Here is a 20870-nt window from a genome sequence, read left to right as displayed (position 1 = left end):
TGGCGTCCGTCGTCAGCAGGACCCAGTTGATATCCAGAATGAACGGCCCCTGCTCAATCGTTGGTCCTGAAGCCACCAGCTCAGTGACAGGCGGACCTCCGGAGACAAGAAGATCATGTGAGATCTGATCCGGTGAGGCAGGCCGTCCCACTTGGACAGAATCAACTTCTGCAGAGGGCGAGAATGGAATGGAGCATACTCCGCCATGTCGAAAACCGACACCATGAGACCTAGCACTTGCATTGCCGAATGAATCGACACTTGCGGACGAGATAGGAAGCATCGAATCCTGTCCTGAAGTTTCAGGACTTTCTCCTGAGACAAGAACAACCGCTGGTTGTGAGTGTCCAATAACACTCCCTGGTGTACCATGCTCCGAGCAGGAACCAGGGATAATTTCTTGCAGTTGACAAGCCACCCGTGGGCTGTCATGACCTGGACAGTCAGATCTAAAGGACACAGTAGAATTTCTGGGGAATTTGCCAGGATCAACAAATCTTCTAGGTACGGTAATATCCTGACCCCTTGATGGCGAAGTGAAGCCGTCATGACCGCCATTACTTTGGTGAAAACTCGGGGAGCCGTTGTCAAACCAAAGGGTAACACCCGAAATTGGTAATGAAGGTTGCCCACCGCGAACCTCAGGTACTGCTACTGAGACACTACAATGGGAATATGCAGGAAGGCATCATGTATGTCCAGGGAGACCATATAGTCCCCAGGCTTCAAGGCCAGAACAATAGAGCGCAGAGTTTCCATCCGAAACTTGGAGACCCGCACATATTTGTTCAAGGACTTCAGATTGAGAATGGGCAGCGGGGACCCGTTCAGTTTCGGGACTAGAAACAGCGATGAATAGTACCCCTTGCCTCTCTGAACTAGAGGCACCTGTACTACCACTCCTGTGGTCAGGAGGGAATGTACCACCGAGTGCAGAGTGTTTGCTTTTGCCGGGTCCAGAGGCACATCTGTCAGGCAAAATTGATGAAGGGGACGATTCTTGAAGGGTACGGCGTAACCTCTAGTGACGACTTCCCTTACCCAGGTATTTGAAGTGGTCTTCAACCATTTCTAGGCAAAACCTAGAAGTCGGCCCCCCATGCTGGGATCCCCGCCCCGTCATGCGGCAGGCTTGTCAGTTTTGGAAGCAGGCTGACTGGCAGCCCAGGCTCGCTTTGGTCTGGGCTTTGCATGTCTGGAGGCACGAGCTTGCTTTGGGTATGGCTGACCTTTTGCTTTACCTGGAGGACGAAAGGGCAGAGGGAAAGTACTTTTAGCCTTCTGTGCAGAAGGAGCTGTACTAGGTAGGCAAGCTGTTTTAGCAGTAGCCAGATCAGCCACATTCTTATTGAGGTCTTCTCCAAAGAGAATGTCTCCCTTGAAAGGAAGCACCTCCAGGATTTTATTGGAATCCATATCCACCGACCAGGATCTCAACCAAAAGATACGTCTGGCCAAGACGGACGTAGTAGCAGCGTTGGCCGCCAGCACCCCGGCATCGGAGGCTGCCTCCTTAAGGTATAGAGAAGCCGTGGTAATATATGTGACATTGTCAAGCATGCTCAGAAGCATTAGAAGGAAGCTCCGCCTCTAGCTCCTGAGCCCACGCCTCAGCAGCTTCAGCAGCCCATGTTGCTGCAATAGTTGGCCTATGCACAGCACCCGTTAGGGTGTAAATCGCTTTCAAACAACCCTCCACACGTCTATCCGTCGGTTCCTTCAGAGAGGTGACGGTAGTTAGAGGCAGAGCAAGGAAAACTACCATGTGCGCCACATGAGAATCTACAGGCGGCTCCACAGAGAGAGGATAGCGAGCCAACAGCCTCTTATTTGATGTGAATTTTGTCCCCGGATTTTCCCAGGATTCCTGACGCATGTCAGCCAGGTGTTGAGAATGAGGTAAAACTTGTTTAACCACCTTCTTACGTTTAAATCTATCTGGCTTTTTAGAGATAGCCTCACGCTCAGGATCATCAGACACCTGAAGAATGAGCCTAATTGCCTCAATCAAATCAGGGACATCCACCAATGACTTACCTTCCCCATCAGAAACATCTGAGTCAGTGTCTGTGGGATCAGTATAAGCACCATCCTCCTCACAAGACGTGTCTGGGATAGCAGTGGATTGGGAGGAGGTAAAGGCCCATTTAGAAGACGTCTTAGGCGGGCGACAGTAACACTTGGATTTAGTCAGTGACCGGTTCAACAGCTTTAAGTGAGTGGAGATTTGATCTGCTCATGGCGGATTAATAGCAGGGACCATAAACTGCTGCATTGGTACAGGTGGTCCCACAGGGGGCGCCAATTTAGTTAAAAGTGTTTAACAGTGTGGAAAAGGTAGCCCAAGGTGGGTCATTTGTTGCCCCCGGTGCTACAAACCCACTGGGGGGGTAAGGAACCCCTGAACCCGAACTCTCTGCTGCCAAATTTTACTCCACCACGTCTGTGGCATCACAACCACGCAATGTGGGAGAAGCCCCAGCTCAGACAATGTGTGCGAGTGCTTGTTTTCTCTTAAGGGATGTAGTGTTTGCGAAGTACAGCGCACTTTTATCGTATATGGTAATAAGATGCGCCTTGCGTCCACAGCATATATTAACGCTGGCATTATAAATATTTAATAGGAATATATTTGAACTTAACAAGACTCAGTCTAGAAACTGTGCCCGAGGAGACGGACAACTTCGAGATAAGGATTTTACACAGATAGTGGCGAGATTCACACCAGCTCTCACAAACAAGGCAAACCAAGCTAACTAGCTTGAAAACTCAGCAAAAGCTGAATATCATTACTGACCCAAGTAACAATGCAGTACGTAACTAACAAAGCAGTACTGAACCAAGTAAACACTGCAGGATAACGAAGCGCTGGGCGAGCGCCCAGCATCCTCTACGTACTACGAGAAAAGGATTTATTGGTAGGTAATTAAAATCCTATTTTCTCTTACGTCCTAGAGCAGCGGTGGCCAACCTGTGGCTCTTGAGCCACATGTGGCTCTTTCTTTCTTCAAATGTGGCTCCTAACACACAAAGTCACATGACCACAACATCCGGTAACCCCTGCTCTCCAGAAAAACACGCAGCAGCACTACGGGGACTTAGAACTGAGGGAGCCAAATACTAGAGATGAGACACCCACCAGCAAACAGAGGACACATAACGGGCTGTTGCAATGGCATGAATTGGGGGAAGCTGAAGTGACACAGGAGGGTGCTGGCTGAAGCGACACAGGAGGGTGCTGGCTGAAGCGACACAGGAGGGTGCTGGCTGGAGCGACACAGGAGGGTGCTGGCTGGAGCGACACAGGAGGGTGCTGGCTGGAGCGACACAGGAGGGTGCTGGCTGGAGCGACACAGGAGGGTGCTGGCTGGAGCGACACAGGAGGGTGCTGGCTGGAGCGACACAGGAGGGTGCTGGCTGGAGTGACACATGGGGGAGCTGAAGTGTATTATGTGAATCTGGATGTTTCAATATATTTTATGTGGATCTGGCTTTTACAATTATTTTATGTGGAAGTGGCTTTTTCAATGTATTTTATGTTGGATCTGGCTTTTTCAATATATTTTATACCAGGGGCGTGACCTAGAAGGCACTAGGTCACACCCCATTTTTGCATGTGCGCCTTCGGCTCAATGTCGGCTCTTTGACGTACCTAACACATTTTTTTGGCTCTTTGTCTCTGACTGGTTGGCCACCCCTGTCCTAGAGGATGCTGGGGTCCACATTAGTACCATGGGGATGTACCAAAGCTCCCAGTACGGGATGAAGAGTGCGGAGGCTCCTGCAGAACTGATTGACCAAACTTTAGGTCCTCAGAGGCCGAAGTATCGAACTTGTAGAACTTTGCAAACGTGTTCAAACCTGACCAAGTAGCTGCCTCAGCAAAGTTGTAAAGCAGAGACCCCCCGGGCAGCCGCCCAGAAAGAACCTACCTTACGAGTAGAGTGGGCCTTGATAGACTTAGGACACGGTAATCCTGCCATAGAATACGCATGCCGAATAGTGAACCTGATCCAGCGAGAAATCGTCTGCTTAGAAGCAGGACACCCAATTTTCTTGGGATCATCAAGGACAAACAGAGTCCGATTTCCTGTGACAAGCAGTCCACTTCACATAGATCTTCAAAGCCCTCACAACATCCAAGGACTTTGATGTAATCGAAGAGTCTGGAGCTACTGGCACCACAATAGGTTGGTAGATATGAAAAGACAACACAACCTTTGGAAGAAACTGCTGACGCGTCCTCAGCTCAGCTCTATTTTCATGGAAGATTAAGTAGGGGCTTTTACAGGACAAATCCCCCAATTCCGACACACGCCGAGCAGAAGCTAAGGCCAACAATGTGACAGCCTTCCACGTGAGAAACTTGACCTCAGCCTCCTGTAAAGGCTCAAACCAATCTGATTGCAGGAAATGCAACACCACGTTAAGATCCCAGGGTGCCGTCGGCGCCACAAAGGGAAGCTGGATGTGCAGAACCCCTTTCAAAAAAGTCTGAACCTCAGGGAGGGCAGCCAATTGTTTCTGGAAGAAAATGGATAGAGCCGAAATCTGGACCTTTATGGATCCCAAACGCAGGCCCATATCCACACCTGCTTGTAGGAAGAGGAGAAACCGTCCCAGTTGAAACTCCACCGTAGTAAACTTCTTGGACTCACACCAAGCCACATTTTTTCCAAATGTGATAATGTTTAGACGTTTCTCCTTTACTAGCCTGTATCAGGGTAGGAATAACCTTGCTCGGAATAACCTTCCGGGCTAAGATCTGGCGTTCAACCTCCATGGCATCAAACGTAGCCGCGGTAAGTCTTGATAAGCGAACGGCACCTGTTGCAGAAGGTCCTCACGAAGAGGAAGAAGCCTCGGATCTTCCAGCAGTAAGTCCAGTAGATCCGTGTACCAAGCTCTCCTTGGCCAGTCCGAAGCAATGAGAATTGCCTGAACCCTTGTTCTCTTTATGAGTTTTAGAATTCTTGGAATGAGAGGAAGTGGAGGTAACACATACGAACACCCACGGTGTTACCAGGGCATCCACTGCTTGTGGGTCTCTCGACTTGGAACAGTACCTCAGAAGTTTCTTGTTGAGACGTGAGACCATCATATCTATTTGAGGTACGCCCCAAAGACTGGTCACCTCTGTGAATACCTCCAGATGGAGGCCCCATTCCCCTGGATGGAGATCGTGCCTGCTGAGAAAGCCTGCTTCCCAGTTGTCCGCTCCTGGAAGGAAGATTGCGGACAGCACCACTGCGTGCTTTTCTGCCCAGAGAAGGATTCGTGTTACCTCTGACATAGCAGCTCTGCTCTTCGTTCCTCCCTGTCGGTTTATGTAGATTACCGTCGTCACATTGTCCGACTGTACTTGAATGGCCTGATTTTGCAGATGTGCAGCTTGGAAAAGACCGTTGTATACGGCTCTCAGTTCCAGAATGTTTACTGGAAGAATGGATTCTAGACTTGATCACCTTCCTTGGAAGGTTTCCCCTTGAGTGACTGCGCCCCAACCCGAGACTTGCATCCGTGGTAAGAAGGATCCAGTTCTGAACCCCGAACCTGCAGCCCTCCAGAAGGTGAGGCATTTGCAGCCACCAGAGGAGTGAAAATCCTTGCTTTCGGCGACAGACGTATCCTCTGGTGCATGTGTAGGTGAGATCCCGACCACTTGTCTAGGAGATCCAGTTGGAAGGACCGAGCATTAAATCTTCCGTACTGTAGAGCTTCGTAGGAGGCAACCATCTTTCCCAGAAGGCGAATGCACTGATGAACCAATACCCAGGTAGGCTTCAAGACATCCCGGACCATTGATTGCATCACCAACGCTTTCTCCACCGGTAGAAACACCCTCTGCACTTCCATGTCGAGGATCATCCCCAGGAAAGAATCTCTTTGTCGGCTCCAAATGTGACTTTAGAAGGTTCAGGAGCCAACCTGAGCATGAGTAATGAGAGCAATGGACTGCAACAACTTCTCCCTGGACGATGCCTTTATCAGCAGATCGTCCAGATATGGAATAATGTTCACTCCCTGTCTGCGGAGAATCATCATCTCTGCCATTACCTTGGTGAACACCCTCGGTGCCGTGGAGAGACTGAATGGCAGTGCCTGGAACTGATAGTGACTGTCTAACAGTGCAAATCTGAGATAAGCCTGATGCAGTGGCCAAATCGGAATGTGGAGGTACGCATCCTTGATATCAAGGGATACCAGAAACTCTCCCTCCTCCAGACCTGAGATCACCGCTCTCAGAGACTCCATTTTTAATTTGAACTCCCTTAGATAAGGGTTTAACGATTTCAAGTTCAAAATCGGTCTGACCGAACCATCCGGTTTCGGTACCACGAAAAGGTTTGAATAGTAACCCATGTGTAGCATATGAGGTGGAACTGGAACAATGATCTGACTTTTCCAATTTTTGGATGGCTTCCTGTAGGATAGCCCTTTCTGGCAGTAAAGCTGGCAAGCCTGATTTGAAGAATCGGTGAGGCAGGAGTTTTTGAAACTCCAGTCTGTACCCCTGGGACACAATCTCCTGTATCCAGGCCGGACGACACCCAGACGTGGCTGAAATGTCCGAGTCTCACACCCGCCAGCCCGATATCCAGGCTGTGCAGTCCACCGTCATGCTGAGGATTTTGAGGAACCAGAAGCAGGCTTCTGGTCCTGGGAACCTGCAGGTGCAAGCATCTTGGATTTTGCCCGACCACCTCTAAAGAAGGTGGTAGGAGGCTTGGACTTTTTTGTCTTTGCGGTCCGAAAAAAACTGCGATATTGATGAACAAAAAGGTTCTCCACACTTCTCCTGGATTCCGCGTCTGCCGACCACTGGCATAGCCAGAGTCCCCTGCGTGCTAAAACAGCCATGGAAGATATCCTTGCATTCAGAGTACCCAGGTCCACCATGAACCCCGCAGAATCCTGTATGTTACGTAAAAACAGTTCAATGTCACTTCTATCCATCGTATCTAAGTCCTCTAGTAATGTGCCTGACCACTTTACTATGGCTTTAGAAATCCATGCACAGGCAATAGTGGACCTTAACGCCACTCCTGAAGCAGTGTATATGGATTTGAGCGTAGTGTCAATCTTACGATCAGCCGGTTCTTTTAACGCGGTAGATCCAGGGACAGGTAAAACCACCTTTTTAGACAGTCTGGAGACAGATGCGTCAACTATGGGTGGGTTTTCCCCATTTTTTCCTATCCTCCTAAGGGAAGGGAAAAGCAACCAGAACCCTTTTTGGGATATGGAATTTTTTCTCCGGGGTTTCCCACGACTTTTCAAATAATGCGTTTAATTCTTTAGACGCAGGGAAGGCTTTCTTATTGTCTGTGAAGTAAGCCTCCTCAACCTGCTCAGGTGGTGTGTCAGTAATGTGTAACACATCCCTAATGGCATCAATCATGAGCTGCACCCCCTTTGCATAGAGGGAGGAGCCAGCCCACACTATTAAACTCTTAAAGTGCCAGTGGCTCCTAGTGGACCCGTCTATACCCCATGGTACTAATGTGGACCCGAGCATCCTCTAGTACGTAAGAGAAAACGTAAAAAAGCGGCACTCGCATGCCAGGCTTTACACTAACTCAGAGTGCCATTTTACATTTTCACTTCCAAAATGCTGGTAAGCGATGCTTTGTAAATAAAGCAGTGTATATCATTTGCTAGATCCTCATCCATAACCTTATACCCATATTCTCCTTTATAGCTCTGTCAATGATTTACCACATATTAGCTAGCATTCTAAATAGACAATGACGAAAATACAAAATGTCAAATAGACAAAGCTTGTAATAATTAAAACTTACCATTTTCTGTGATTCATCCTGGTGTTCACTAAGCTTCCAAAGAAGAGAAATGATGCTCAGTACTTGCTGCAGCAGATGATGTGCTACAGGTTGCAGAAGTTTCTCCGAAACATCACCTGTGGTCTCAGCAGGTGACTCTTCAACCCAGCATTCTATCAAAATTGGAATGATTGCTTGAATAAATGCTTTCAAATTATTTGAAGAAGAGAGACCTTCCTCTGCGTTGCTAGATGCACCAGACAGTGTCCTTTCAGGGGGGGGGGAAGAGGAAAAACATAAAAAAAACTTAAGACGTAATCAAGTATAAAAATCAATTTTGAAAAGATGTAAGTGTGTACATCTTCCAAATATGTAATATAGAATGCATTTTGCCCTTTCCTGTATATTATCTCCAGCGCTGCAGAGAAAATAAGAATTTACTTACCGATAATTCTATTTCTCGTAGTCCGTAGTGGATGCTGGGAACTCCGTAAGGACCATGGGGAATAGCGGCTCCGCAGGAGACTGGGCACAAAAGTAAAGCTTTAGGACTACCTGGTGTGCACTGGCTCCTCCCCCTATGACCCTCCTCCAAGCCTCAGTTAGGATACTGTGCCCGGACGAGCGTACACAATAAGGAAGGATTTTGAATCCCGGGTAAGACTCATACCAGCCACACCAATCACACCGTATAACTTGTGATCTGAACCCAGTTAACAGTATGATAACAGAGGAGCCTCTAGAAAAGATGGCTCACTATAACAATAACCCGATTTAGTTAATAACTATGTACAAGTATTGCAGACAATCCGCACTTGGGATGGGCGCCCAGCATCCACTACGGACTACGAGAAATAGAATTATCGGTAAGTAAATTCTTATTTTCTCTGACGTCCTAGTGGATGCTGGGAACTCCGTAAGGACCATGGGGATTATACCAAAGCTCCCAAACGGGCGGGAGAGTGCGGATGACTCTGCAGCACCGAATGAGAGAACTCCAGGTCCTCCTCAGCCAGGGTATCAAATTTGTAGAATTTAGCAAACGTGTTTGCCCCTGACCAAGTAGCTGCTCGGCAAAGTTGTAAAGCCGAGACCCCTCGGGCAGCCGCCCAAGATGAGCCCACTTTCCGTGTGGAATGGGCTTTTACAGATTTTGGCTGTGGCAGGCCTGCCACAGAATGTGCAAGCTGAATTGTACTACAAATCCAACGAGCAATAGTCTGCTTAGAAGCAGGAGCACCCAGCTTGTTGGGTGCATACAGGATAAACAGCGAGTCAGATTTTCTGACTCCAGCCGTCCTGGAAACATATATTTTCAGGGCCCTGACAACGTCTAGCAACTTGGAGTCCTCCAAGTCCCTAGTAGCCGCAGGCACCACAATAGGTTGGTTCAGGTGAAACGCTGAAACCACCTTAGGGAGAAACCGAGGACGAGTCCTCAATTCCGCCCTGTCCGTATGGAAAATCAGATAAGGGCTTTTACAGAATAAAGCCGCCAATTCTGACACGCGCCAGGCCCAGGCCAGGGCCAACATCTTTAAGTGGTTCAAACCAATGTGACTTTTGGAACCCAAAAACTACATTGAGATCCCAAGGTGCCACTGGAGGCACAAAAGGAGGCTGTATATGCAGTACCCCTTTTACAACCGTCTGCACTTCAGGGACTGAAGCTAGTTCTTTCTGGAAGAAAATTGACAGGGCCGAAATTTTAACCTTAATGGACCCCAATTTCAGGCCCATAGACACTCCTGTTTGCAGGAAATGTAGGAATCGACCCAGTTGAAATTCCTCCGTCGGGCCTTACTGGCCTCGCACCACGCAACATATTTTCGCCAAATGCGGTGATAATGTTTTGCGGTTACATCCTTCCTGGCTTTGATCAGGATAGGGATGACTTCATCCAGAATGCCTTTTTCCTTCAGGATCCGGCGTTCAACCGCCATGCCGTCAAACGCAGCCGCGGTAAGTCTTGGAACAGACAGGGTCCTTGCTGGAGCAGGTCCCTTCTTAGAGGTAGAGGCCACGGATCCTCCGAGAGCCTCTCTTGAAGTTCCGGGTACCAAGTCCTTCTTGGCCAATCCGGAGCCACGAATATAGTGCTTACTCCTCTCCATCTTATAATTCTCAGTACCTTGGGTATGAGAGGCAGAGGAGGGAACACATACACTGACTGGTACACCCACGGTGTTACCAGAGCGTCTACAGCTATTGCCTGAGGGTCCCTTGACCTGGCGCAATACCTGTCGAGTTTTTTGTTGAGGCGGGACGCCATCATGTCCACCTTTGGTTTTTCCCAACGGTTTATAATCATGTGGAAGACTTCTGGGTGAAGTCCCCATTCTCCCGGGTGGAGGTCGTGTCTGCTGAGGAAGTCTGCTTCCCAGTTGTCCACTCCCGGAATGAATACTGCTGACAGTGCTATCACATGATTTTCCGCCCAGCGAAGAATCCTTGCAGCTTCTGCCATTGACTGCTTCTTGTGCCACCCTGTCTGTTTACGTGGGTGACTGCCGTGATGTTGTCCGACTGGATCAACCCGGCTGACCTTGAAGCAGAGGTCTTGCTCAGCTTAGAGCATTGTAAATGGCTCTTAGCACCAGTATATTTATGTGAAGTGATGTCTCCAGGCTTGACCATAAGCCCTGGAAATTTCTTCCCTGTGTGACTGCTCCCCAGCCTCGCAGGCTGGCATCCGTGGTCACCAGGACCCAGTCCTGAATGCCGAATCTGCGGCCCTCTAGAAGATGAGCACTCTGCAACCACCACAGGAGGGACACCCTTGTCCTTGGTGACCGGGTTATCCGCTGATGCATCTGAAGATGCAACCCCGACCATTTGTCCAGCAGGTCCCACTGGAAAGTTCTTGCGTGGAATCTGCCGAATGGCTTTGCTTCGTAGGAAGCCACCATTTTTCCCAGAACCCTTGTGCATTGATGCACTGAGACTTGGCTAGGCTTTAGGAGGTTCCTGACTAGCTCGGATAACTCCCTGGCTTTCTCCTCCGGGAGAAACACCTTTTTCTGGACCGTGTCCAGAATCATCCCTAGGAACAGAAGACGAGTCGTCGGAACCAGCTGCGATTTTGGAATATTGAGAATCCAACCGTGCGGTCGCAACACTACCTGAGATAGTGCTACACCGACCTCCAACTGTTCCCTGGATCTTACCCTTATCAGGAGCTCGTCCAAGTAAGGGATAACTAAAACTCCCTTCCTTCGAAGGAGTATCATCATTTCGGCCATTACCTTGGTAAAGACCCGGGGTGCCGTAGACCATCCAACGGCAGCGTCTGAAACTGATAGTGACAGTTCTGTACCACAAACCTGAGGTACCCTTGGTGAGAAGGGTAAATTGGGACATGAAGGTAAGCATCCTTGATGTCCAGAGACACCATGTAGTCCCCTTCTCTTGAATTTGAACCTCTGTATGTAAGTGTTCAAAGATTTTAGATTTAAAATCGGTCTCACCGAACCGTCCGGCTTCGGTACCACAACAGTGTGGAATAATACCCCTTTCCCTGTTGCAGGAGGGGTACCTTGATTATCACCTGCTGGGAATACAGCTTGTGAATGGCTTCCAAAACTGCCTCCCTGTCTGCTTGTAAAGCCCCAGCGTCATGCTGAGGGCTTGGCAGAGGCGGGAGAGGGCTTCTGTTCCTGGGAACTGGCTGATTTCTGCAGCCTTTTTCCTCTCCCTCTGTCACGGGGCAGAAATGAGGAACCTTTTGCCCACTTGCCCTTATGGGAACGAAAGGACTGCGCCTGATAATACGGCGTCTTCTTATGTTGAGAGGCGACCTGGGGTAAAAACGTGGATTTCCCAGCTGTTGCCGTGGCCACCAGGTCTGAAAGACCGACCCCAAATAACTCCTCCCCTTTATAAGGCAATACTTCCATATGCCAATTGGAATCCGCATCACCTGACCACTGTCGTGTCCATAACCCTCTTCTGGCAGAAATGGACAGCGCACTTACTCCTGATGCCAGTCGGCAAATATCCCGCTGTGCATCACACATATGTAGAAATGCATCTTTTAAATGCTCTATAGGCAATAATATACTGTCCCTATCTAGGGTATTAATATTTTCAGTCAGGGAATCCGACCACGCCAACCCAGCACTGCACATCCAGGCTGAGGCGATTGCTGGTCGCAGTATAACACCAGTATGTTGTGTAAATACATTTTAGGATACCCTCCTGCTTTCTATCAGCAGGATCCTTAAGGGCGGCCATCTCAGGAGAGGGTAGAGCCCCTGTTTTGACAAGCGTGTGAGCGCTTTATCCACCCTAGGGGGTGTTTCCCAACGCACCCTAACTTCTGGCGGGAAAGGATATAATGCCAATAACTGTTTAGAAATTATCAGTTTTTTTATCGGGGGAAACCCACGCTTCATCACACACCTCATTTAATTTCTCAGATTCAGGAAAACTACAGGTAGTTTTTCCTCACCGAACATAATACCCCTATTGGTGGTACTCGTATTATCAGAAATGTGTAAAACATTTTTCATTGCCTTAATCATGTAACGTGTGGCCCTACTGGAAGTCATATTTGTCTCTTCACCGTCGACACTGGAGTCAGTATCCGTGTCGGCGTCTGTATTTGCCATCTGAGGTAACGGGCGCTTTAGAGCCCCTGACGGCCTATGAGACGTCTGGACAGGCACAAGCTGAGTAGCCGGCTGTCTCATGTCAATCACTGTCTTTTGTAAAGAGCTGACACTGTCATGTAATTCCTTCCAACAGTTCATCCACTCAGGTGTCGACCCCCTAGGGGGTGACATCCCTATTACAGGCAATTTGCTCCGCCTCCACATCATTTTCCTCCTCATACATGTCGACACAAACGTACCGACACACAGCACACACACAGGGAATGCTCTGATAGAGGACAGGACCCCACTAGCCCTTTGGGGAGACAGAGGGAGAGTTTGCCAGCACACACCAGAGCGCTATATATATATATATATATATATATATATATATATATATATATATATATATAATAAGAATTTACTTACCGATAATTCTATTTCTCGGAGTCCGTAGTGGATGCTGGGGTTCCTGAAAGGACCATGGGGAATAGCGGCTCCGCAGGAGACAGGGCACAAAAAGTAAAGCTTTACGATCAGGTGGTGTGTACTGGCTCCTCCCCCTATGACCCTCCTCCAAGCCTCAGTTAGGTACTGTGCCCGGACGAGCGTACACAATAAGGAAGGATTTATGAATCCCGGGTAAGACTCATACCAGCCACACCAATCACACCGTACAACCTGTGATCTAAACCCAGTTAACAGTATGATAACAGCAGAGCCTCTGAAAAGATGGCTCACAACAATAATAACCCGATTTTTGTAACTATGTACAAGTAATGCAGATAATCCGCACTTGGGATGGGCGCCCAGCATCCACTACGGACTCCGAGAAATAGAATTATCGGTAAGTAAATTCTTATTTTCTCTATCGTCCTAGTGGATGCTGGGGTTCCTGAAAGGACCATGGGGATTATACCAAAGCTCCCAAACGGGCGGGAGAGTGCGGATGACTCTGCAGCACCGAATGAGAGAACTCCAGGTCCTCCTTAGCCAGGGTATCAAATTTGTAGAATTTTACAAACGTGTTCTCCCCCGACCACGTAGCCGCTCGGCAGAGTTGTAATGCCGAGACCCCTCGGGCAGCCGCCCAAGAAGAACCCACCTTCCTTGTGGAGTGGGCTTTTACCCATTTTGGCTGTGGCAGGCCTGCCACAGAATGTGCAAGCTGAATCGTACTACAAATCCAGCGAGCAATAGTCTGCTTAGACGCAGGAGCGCCCAACTTGTTGGGAGCATATAGTATAAACAGCGAGTCAGATTTCCTGACTCCAGCTGTCCTTGAAATGTATATTTTTAAAGCTCTGACAACGTCCAACAACTTGGAGTCCTCCAAGTCGCTTGTAGCCGCAGGCACTACAATAGGTTGGTTCAGATGAAATGCTGACACCACCTTAGGGAGAAAATGCGGACGAGTCCGCAGTTCTGCCCTGTCCGAATGGAAAATCAGATATGGGCTTTTGTAAGATAAAGCTGCCAGTTCTGACACTCTCCTGGCCGAAGCCAGGGCTAGTAGCATGGTCACTTTCCATGTGAGATATTTCAAATCCACAGTTTTTAGTGGTTCAAACCAATGAGATTTGAGAAAGTCCAAAACAACATTGAGATCCCACGGTGCCACTGGAGGCACCACAGGGGGCTGTATATGCAGCACTCCCTTAACAAAAGTCTGGACTTCAGGAACTGAAGCCAATTCTTTTTGGAAGAAAATCGACAGGGCCGAAATTTGAACCTTAATAGATCCCAATTTGAGACCCATAGACAATCCTGATTGCAGGAAATGTAGGAATCGACCCAGTTGAAATTCCTCCGTCGGAGCACTCCGATCCTCGCACCACGCAACATATTTTCGCCAAATGCGGTGATAATGTTGCGCGGTTACTTCCTTCCTTGCTTTAATCAAAGTAGGAATGACTTCTTCCGGCATGCCTTTTTCCTTTAGGATCCGGCGTTCAACCGCCATGCCGTCAAACGCAGCCGCGGTAAGTCTTGAAACAGACAGGGACCCTGCTGAAGCAAGTCCCTTCTCAGAGGTAGAGGCCACGGATCTTCCGTGATCATCTCTTGAAGTTCCGGGTACCAAGTCCTTCTTGGCCAATCCGGAACCACTAGTATCGTTCTTACGCCTCTTTGCCGTATAATTCTCAATACTTTTGGTATGAGAGGCAGAGGAGGAAACACATACACCGACTGGTACACCCAAGGCGTTACCAGCGCGTCCACAGCTATTGCCTGCGGATCTCTTGACCTGGCGCAATACCTGTCCAGTTTTTTGTTGAGGCGAGACGCCATCATGTCCACCATTGGTCTTTCCCAACGGGTTACCAGCATGTGGAAAACTTCTGGATGAAGTCCCCACTCTCCCGGGTGAAGGTCGTGTCTGCTGAGGAAGTCTGCTTCCCAGTTGTCCACTCCCGGGATGAACACTGCTGACAGTGCTATCACATGATTCTCTGCCCAGCGAAGAATCCTTGCAGCTTCTGCCATTGCACTCCTGCTTCTTGTGCCGCCCTGTCTGTTCACATGGGCGACTGCCGTGATGTTGTCCGACTGGATCAACACCGGTTTTCCTTGAAGCAGAGGTTCTGCCTGGCTTAGAGCATTGTAGATTGCTCTTAGTTCCAGAATGTTTATGTGAAGAGACGTTTCCAGGCTCGACCACACGCCCTGGAAGTTTCTTCCTTGTGTGACTGCTCCCCAGCCTCTCAGGCTGGCGTCCGTGGTCACCAGGATCCAATCCTGTATGCCGAATCTGCGGCCCTCCAATAGATGAGCACTCTGCAACCACCCAGAAGAGATACCTTTGTCCTTGGAGACAGGGTTATCCGCTGGTGCATCTGAAGATGCGACCCTGACCATTTGTCCAACAGATCCCTCTGGAAAATTCTTGCGTGGAATCTGCCGAATGGAATTGCTTCGTAAGAAGCCACCATTTTTCCCAGGACTCTTGTGCATTGATGTACAGACACCTTTCCTGGTTTTAGGAGGTTCCTGACAAGCTCGGATAACTCCTTGGCTTTTTCCTCCGGGAGAAAAACCTTTTTCTGAACCGTGTCCAGAATCATCCCTAGGAACAGCAGACGTGTTGTCGGAATTAACTGGGATTTTGGAATATTCAGAATCCACCCGTGCTGTTTTAGCACTTCTTGAGACAGTGCTAATCCCATCTCTAGCTGTTCTCTGGACCTTGCCCTTATTAGGAGATCGTCCAAGTATGGGATAATTAATACGCCTTTTCTTCGAAGAAGAATCATCATCTCGGCCATTACCTTGGTAAAGACCCGAGGTGCCGTGGACAATCCGAACGGCAGCGTCTGAAACTGATAGTGACAGTTCTGTACGACGAACCTGAGGTACCCCTGGTGTGAGGGGTAAATTGGAACGTGGAGATACGCATCCTTGATGTCCAAGGATACCATAAAGTCCCCTTCTTCCAGGTTCGCTATCACTGCTCTGAGTGACTCCATCTTGAACTTGAACTTCTTTATGTACAGGTTCAAGGATTTCAGATTTAGAATAGGTCTTACCGAGCCATCCGGCTTCGGTACCACAAATAGAGTGGAATAATACCCCTTTCCTTGTTGTAAAAGGGGTACCTTGACTATCACCTGCTGAGAGTACAGCTTGTGAATGGCTTCCAAGACCGTCACCCTGTCGGAGGGGGACGTTGGTAAAGCAGACTTCAGGAAACGGCGAGGTGGATCCGTCTCTAGTTCCAACCTGTACCCCTGAGATATTATCTGCAGGATCCAGGGATCTACCTGCGAGTGAGCCCACTGCGCGCTGAAATTCTTGAGACGACCCCCCACCGCCCCCGAGTCCGCTTGAGAAGCCCCAGCGTCATGCTGAGGCTTTTGTAGAAGCGGGGGAGGGCTTCTGTTCCTGGGAAGGAGCTGCCTGTTGCTGTCTCTTCCCCCTTCCTCTGCCTCGTGGCAGATATGAATATCCCTTTGCTCTCTTGTTTTTAAAGGAACGAAAGGGCTGCGGTTGAAAAGTCGGTGTCTTTTTCTGTTGGGGAGTGACTTGAGGTAAAAAGGTGGATTTCCCGGCTGTAGCCGTGGCCACCAAATCCGATAGACCGACACCAAATAACTCCTCCCCTTTATACGGCAAAACTTCCATATGCCGTTTTGAGTCCGCATCGCCTGACCACTGTCGCGTCCATAAACTTCTTCTGGCCGAAATGGACATAGCACTTACCCGTGATGCCAGTGTGCAGATATCCCTCTGTGCATCACGCATATAAAGAAATGCATCCTTTATTTGCTCTAAAGACAGTAAAACATTGTCCCTATCCAGGGTATCAATATTTTCAATCAGGGACTCTGACCAAGCTACCCCAGCACTGCACATCCAGGCTGTCGCTATAGCTGGTCGTAGTATAACACCTGTATGTGTGTATATACTTTTTTGGATATTTTCCATCCTCCTATCTGCTGGATCTTTAAGTGCGGCCGTCTCAGGAGAGGGTAACGCCACTTGTTTTGATAAGCGTGTGAGCGCCTTGTCCACCCTAGGAGGTGTTTCCCAGCGCGCCCTAACCTCTGGCGGGAAAGGGTATAAAGCCAATAACTTCTTTGAAATTAGCATTTTTTTTATCGGGGGCAACCCACGCTTCATCACACACCTCATTTAATTCATCTGATTCAGGAAAAACTATAGGTAGTTTTTTCACACCCCACATGATACCCTGTTTTGTGGTACCTGTAGTATCAGCAATATGTAACGCCTCCTTCATTGCCAAAATCACATAACGTGTGGCCCTACTAGAAAATACGGTTGATTCGTCACCGTCGCCACTGGAATCAGTGCCTGTGTCTGTGTCGACCGACTGAGGCAAAGGGCGTTTTACAGCCCCTGACGGTGTTTGAGGCGCCTGGACAGGCACTAATTGATTGTCCGGCCGTCTCATGTCGTCAAACGACTGCTTTAGCGTGTTGACACTATCCCGTAATTCCATAAATAAAAGGCATCCATTCTGGTGTCGACCCCCTAGGAGGTGACATCCCCATATTTGGCAATTGCTCCGCCTCCACACCAATATCGTCCTCATACATGTCGACACACACGTACGACACACAGCAGACACACAGGGAATGCTCTTAACGAAGACAGGACCCCACTAGCCCTTTGGGGAGACAGAGGGAGAGTTTGCCAGCACACACCAAAAGCGCTATATATGACAGGGATAGCCTTATAATAAGTGCTCCCTGTATAGCTGCTTTAATAATATAGTTTTGCCACAATTTTGCCCCCCCTCTCTTGTTTTACCCTGTTTCTGTAGTGCAGTGCAGGGGAGAGCCTGGGAGCCTTCCTGACCAGCGGAGCTGTGTGAGGAAAATGGCGCTGTGTGCTGAGGAGATAGGCCCCGCCCCTTTTTCGGCGGCTCGTCTCCCGCTCTTTAGTGGATTCTGGCAGGGGTTAAATATCTCCATATAGCCCCCGGAGGCTATATGTGAGGTATTTTTAGCCAAAAAAGGTTTTCATTTGCCTCCCAGGGCGCCCCCCTCCCAGCGCCCTGCACCCTCAGTGACTGCCGTGTGAAGTGTGCTGAGAGGAAAATGGCGCACAGCTGCAGTGCTGTGCGCTACCTTAAGAAGACTGAGGAGTCTTCTGCCGCCGATTCTGGACCTCTTCTCGTTTCAGCATCTGCAAGGGGGCCGGCGGCGAGGCTCCGGTGACCATCCAGGCTGTACCTGTGATCGTCCCTCTGGAGCTAATGTCCAGTAGCCAAGAAGCCAATCCATCCTGCACGCAGGTGAGTTCACTTCTTCTCCCCTAAGTCCCTCGTTGCAGTGATCCTGTTGCCAGCAGGACTCACTGTAAAATAAAAAACCTAAGCTAAACTTTTCTAAGCAGCTCTTTAGGAGAGCCACCTAGATTGCACCCTTCTCGGCCGGGCACAAAAATCTAACTGAGGCTTGGAGGAGGGTCATAGGGGGAGGAGCCAGTACACACCACCTGATCGTAAAGCTTTACTTTTTGTGCCCTGTCTCCTGCGGAGCCGCTATTCCCCATGGTCCTTTCAGGAACCCCAGCATCCACTAGGACGATAGAGAAATATATATATATATATATATATATATATATATATATATATACACACATACATACATACATACAGGGATAACCTTATATAAGTGTTTTTCCCCTTATAGCTGCTGTATTGTTTATACTGCGCCTAATTAGTGCCCCCCTCTCTTTTTTAACCCTTTCTGTAGTGTAGTGACTGCAGGGGAGAGCCAGGGAGCTTCCCTCCAACGGAGCTGTGAGGGAAAATGGCGCCAGTGTGCCCCTTCTCGGCGGCCTTTTCTCCCGTTTTTCAGTGTAATCTGGCAGGGGTTAAAATTCATCCATATAGCCCTGGGGGCTATATGTGATGTATTTTCGCCAGCCAAGGTGTTTTTATTGCTGCTCAGGGCGCCCCCCCCTAGCGCCCTGCACCCTCAGTGACCGAAGTGTGAAGTGTGCTGAGGAGCAATGGCGCACAGCTGCAGTGCTGTGCGCTACCTTGGTGAAGACAGGATGTCTTCTGCCGCCGATTTTCCGGACCTCTTCATGCTTCTGGCTCTGTAAGGGGGTCGGCGGCGCGGCTCTGGGACCGGACTCCATGGCTGGGCCTGTGTTCGATCCCTCTGGAGCTAATGGTGTCCAGTAGCCTAAGAAGCCCAATCCACTCTGCACGCAGGTGAGTTCGCTTCTTCTCCCCTTAGTCCCTCGATGCAGTGAGCCTGTTGCCAGCAGGTCTCACTGAAAATAAAAAACCTAAAACTAAACTTTTCACTAAGCAGCTCAGGAGAGCCCCTAGTGTGCACCCTTCTCGTTCGGGCACAAAAATCTAACTGAGGCTTGGAGGAGGGTCATAGGGGGAGGAGCCAGTGCACACCAGGTAGTCCTAAAGCTTTACTTTTGTGCCCAGTCTCCTGCGGACCCGCTATTCCCCATGGTCCTTACGGAGTTCCCAGCATCCACTAGGACGTCAGAGAAATCAGACACAAGCAAGCCTGCACACGTACTAGGACATCAAATGTTTGCAACAGCCTGTAATTAAAAAAGCGTAATGTGTGAATTTTGCATAACCGTGGCAATCAATTCAGACATTATAAAAGCTACAATGAAGAATAATCTTCATGTAACATTATTGCATAGCATGATTTTAATACTTCTATCCCACCTGTTCTAACCAAACTCTTTACCTACAAAGTTATAATTTTCAAGTTTGCAAATAAAGGTTTACATACTAGGCAAAGCTACCCAGACCCTGTATCACTAAACGGCTGACTGATGCAACAACACGATGCACTGAAAGCCAGCAATAAGCACCCTTATAGTTCCTTACGGTCTGTTACATTTTGGGGTATATTGTGTGGATATTACTAATTATGGAACAGTACTTGTGAGGATATTGGGTTCAAAATCACTCAGTCACGGTGGTAGATGAAAAACCAACAGTGGTTTATTGACAGAATAGGTTATAACACAGTTCAGCACACTTCTGTGATCCAATTCTACACGACAATTCCCTCCTGGAGCTCCTGACAGAACATTACTTCTTAGTCAGTCTCCTGCCTCTCTCTCACCCTCTGTCTCACGTCCCCTCTTTGCTATTATCAAACCTTTGTCTTTTCTACAATAAGGCGACACCCCCAGACAGTTTCAGAGCAACCCTATTTTCACATGCCCAGGCATGTCCCCTAGGCCACAATAGATGTTAACTAAAGTAACCTTACTTAATCTGATTGTGTGGCCTGGAATCCATTGTGTGGGGAAGAATGAGGGGGGTGTATGGCCTGACATCTGAGACTGGCTGTATCTTCCCAGACAGAGCAAATACATAGGTTATCTGATCGTCACATGGGGAAACATTATTTTACAAACTATAGCAGAATAACCAATACATTCATATATATATACATTGAAAACATAACTGTACCCTTGTAACAATAATATCATACAATATAATACAATATTGCCTAACATATAACTAATAACATATTGGCAATTGATGAAGTCCATGTGTAGGACCAGGGCTAGGAAAGTAACCACGTGTCTTTTACCACTGAGCGACACGACGCGCCAGCTGTGTCATCACATGTCGTCACATTACCTTCCCCTACTTTCTCGCCCTGTGTCCTAAGTAGCTGAAGCTTGCTGAGCGCAGTGATACTCTCCTACATCAGACAGTCTGTGCCCCGTCATAATAATGACTGGCAGGTTTCTCTTGTGGGTCTGGTGGTTTTTGTGAATAGCATTGTACAGTTTGTACGGAGACCACCTGCGTCCCAGGTCCAAAGTCTGTGGTAATTGTCATGAGGCTTGTGTGGGAATTTCTTTCCCCGGTCTGGTGGGTGTGTGGCCCACAGTGCATAACTCAATACAGTCTTACCAGGGTCCGGTGGAAACGTGATCAGCAGTCCATAGTTCTTGTATTTCCCCCCGGTGTCCCATCTAAATACATTAATCAAAGTCCCCTTTGTAGACAGCCGCCGGGTTGGGG

The 20870-nt window shown here is 48.7% G+C and overlaps 1 protein-coding gene across 1 annotated transcript in view; it reads right to left on the bottom strand.

Annotated features, from left to right (window-relative positions):
- TEX10 (testis expressed 10) overlaps nt 1–20870 on the bottom strand; it is a 266061-nt gene that overhangs the window by 179836 nt on the left and 65355 nt on the right. The window contains exon 3 of the mRNA XM_063922654.1: nt 7803–8049. Coding sequence (XP_063778724.1) covers nt 7803–8049 — 247 coding nt within the window. The remainder of the gene's footprint in view (nt 1–7802; nt 8050–20870) is intronic.

Source organism: Pseudophryne corroboree, chromosome 5 (assembly GCF_028390025.1).
Source record: "Pseudophryne corroboree isolate aPseCor3 chromosome 5, aPseCor3.hap2, whole genome shotgun sequence".
NCBI classification, from domain to species: Eukaryota; Metazoa; Chordata; class Amphibia; order Anura; family Myobatrachidae; genus Pseudophryne; species Pseudophryne corroboree.
The sequence above is the reverse complement of the archived record's forward strand: the minus strand, read 5'-3'. Positions and strand labels throughout refer to the sequence as shown.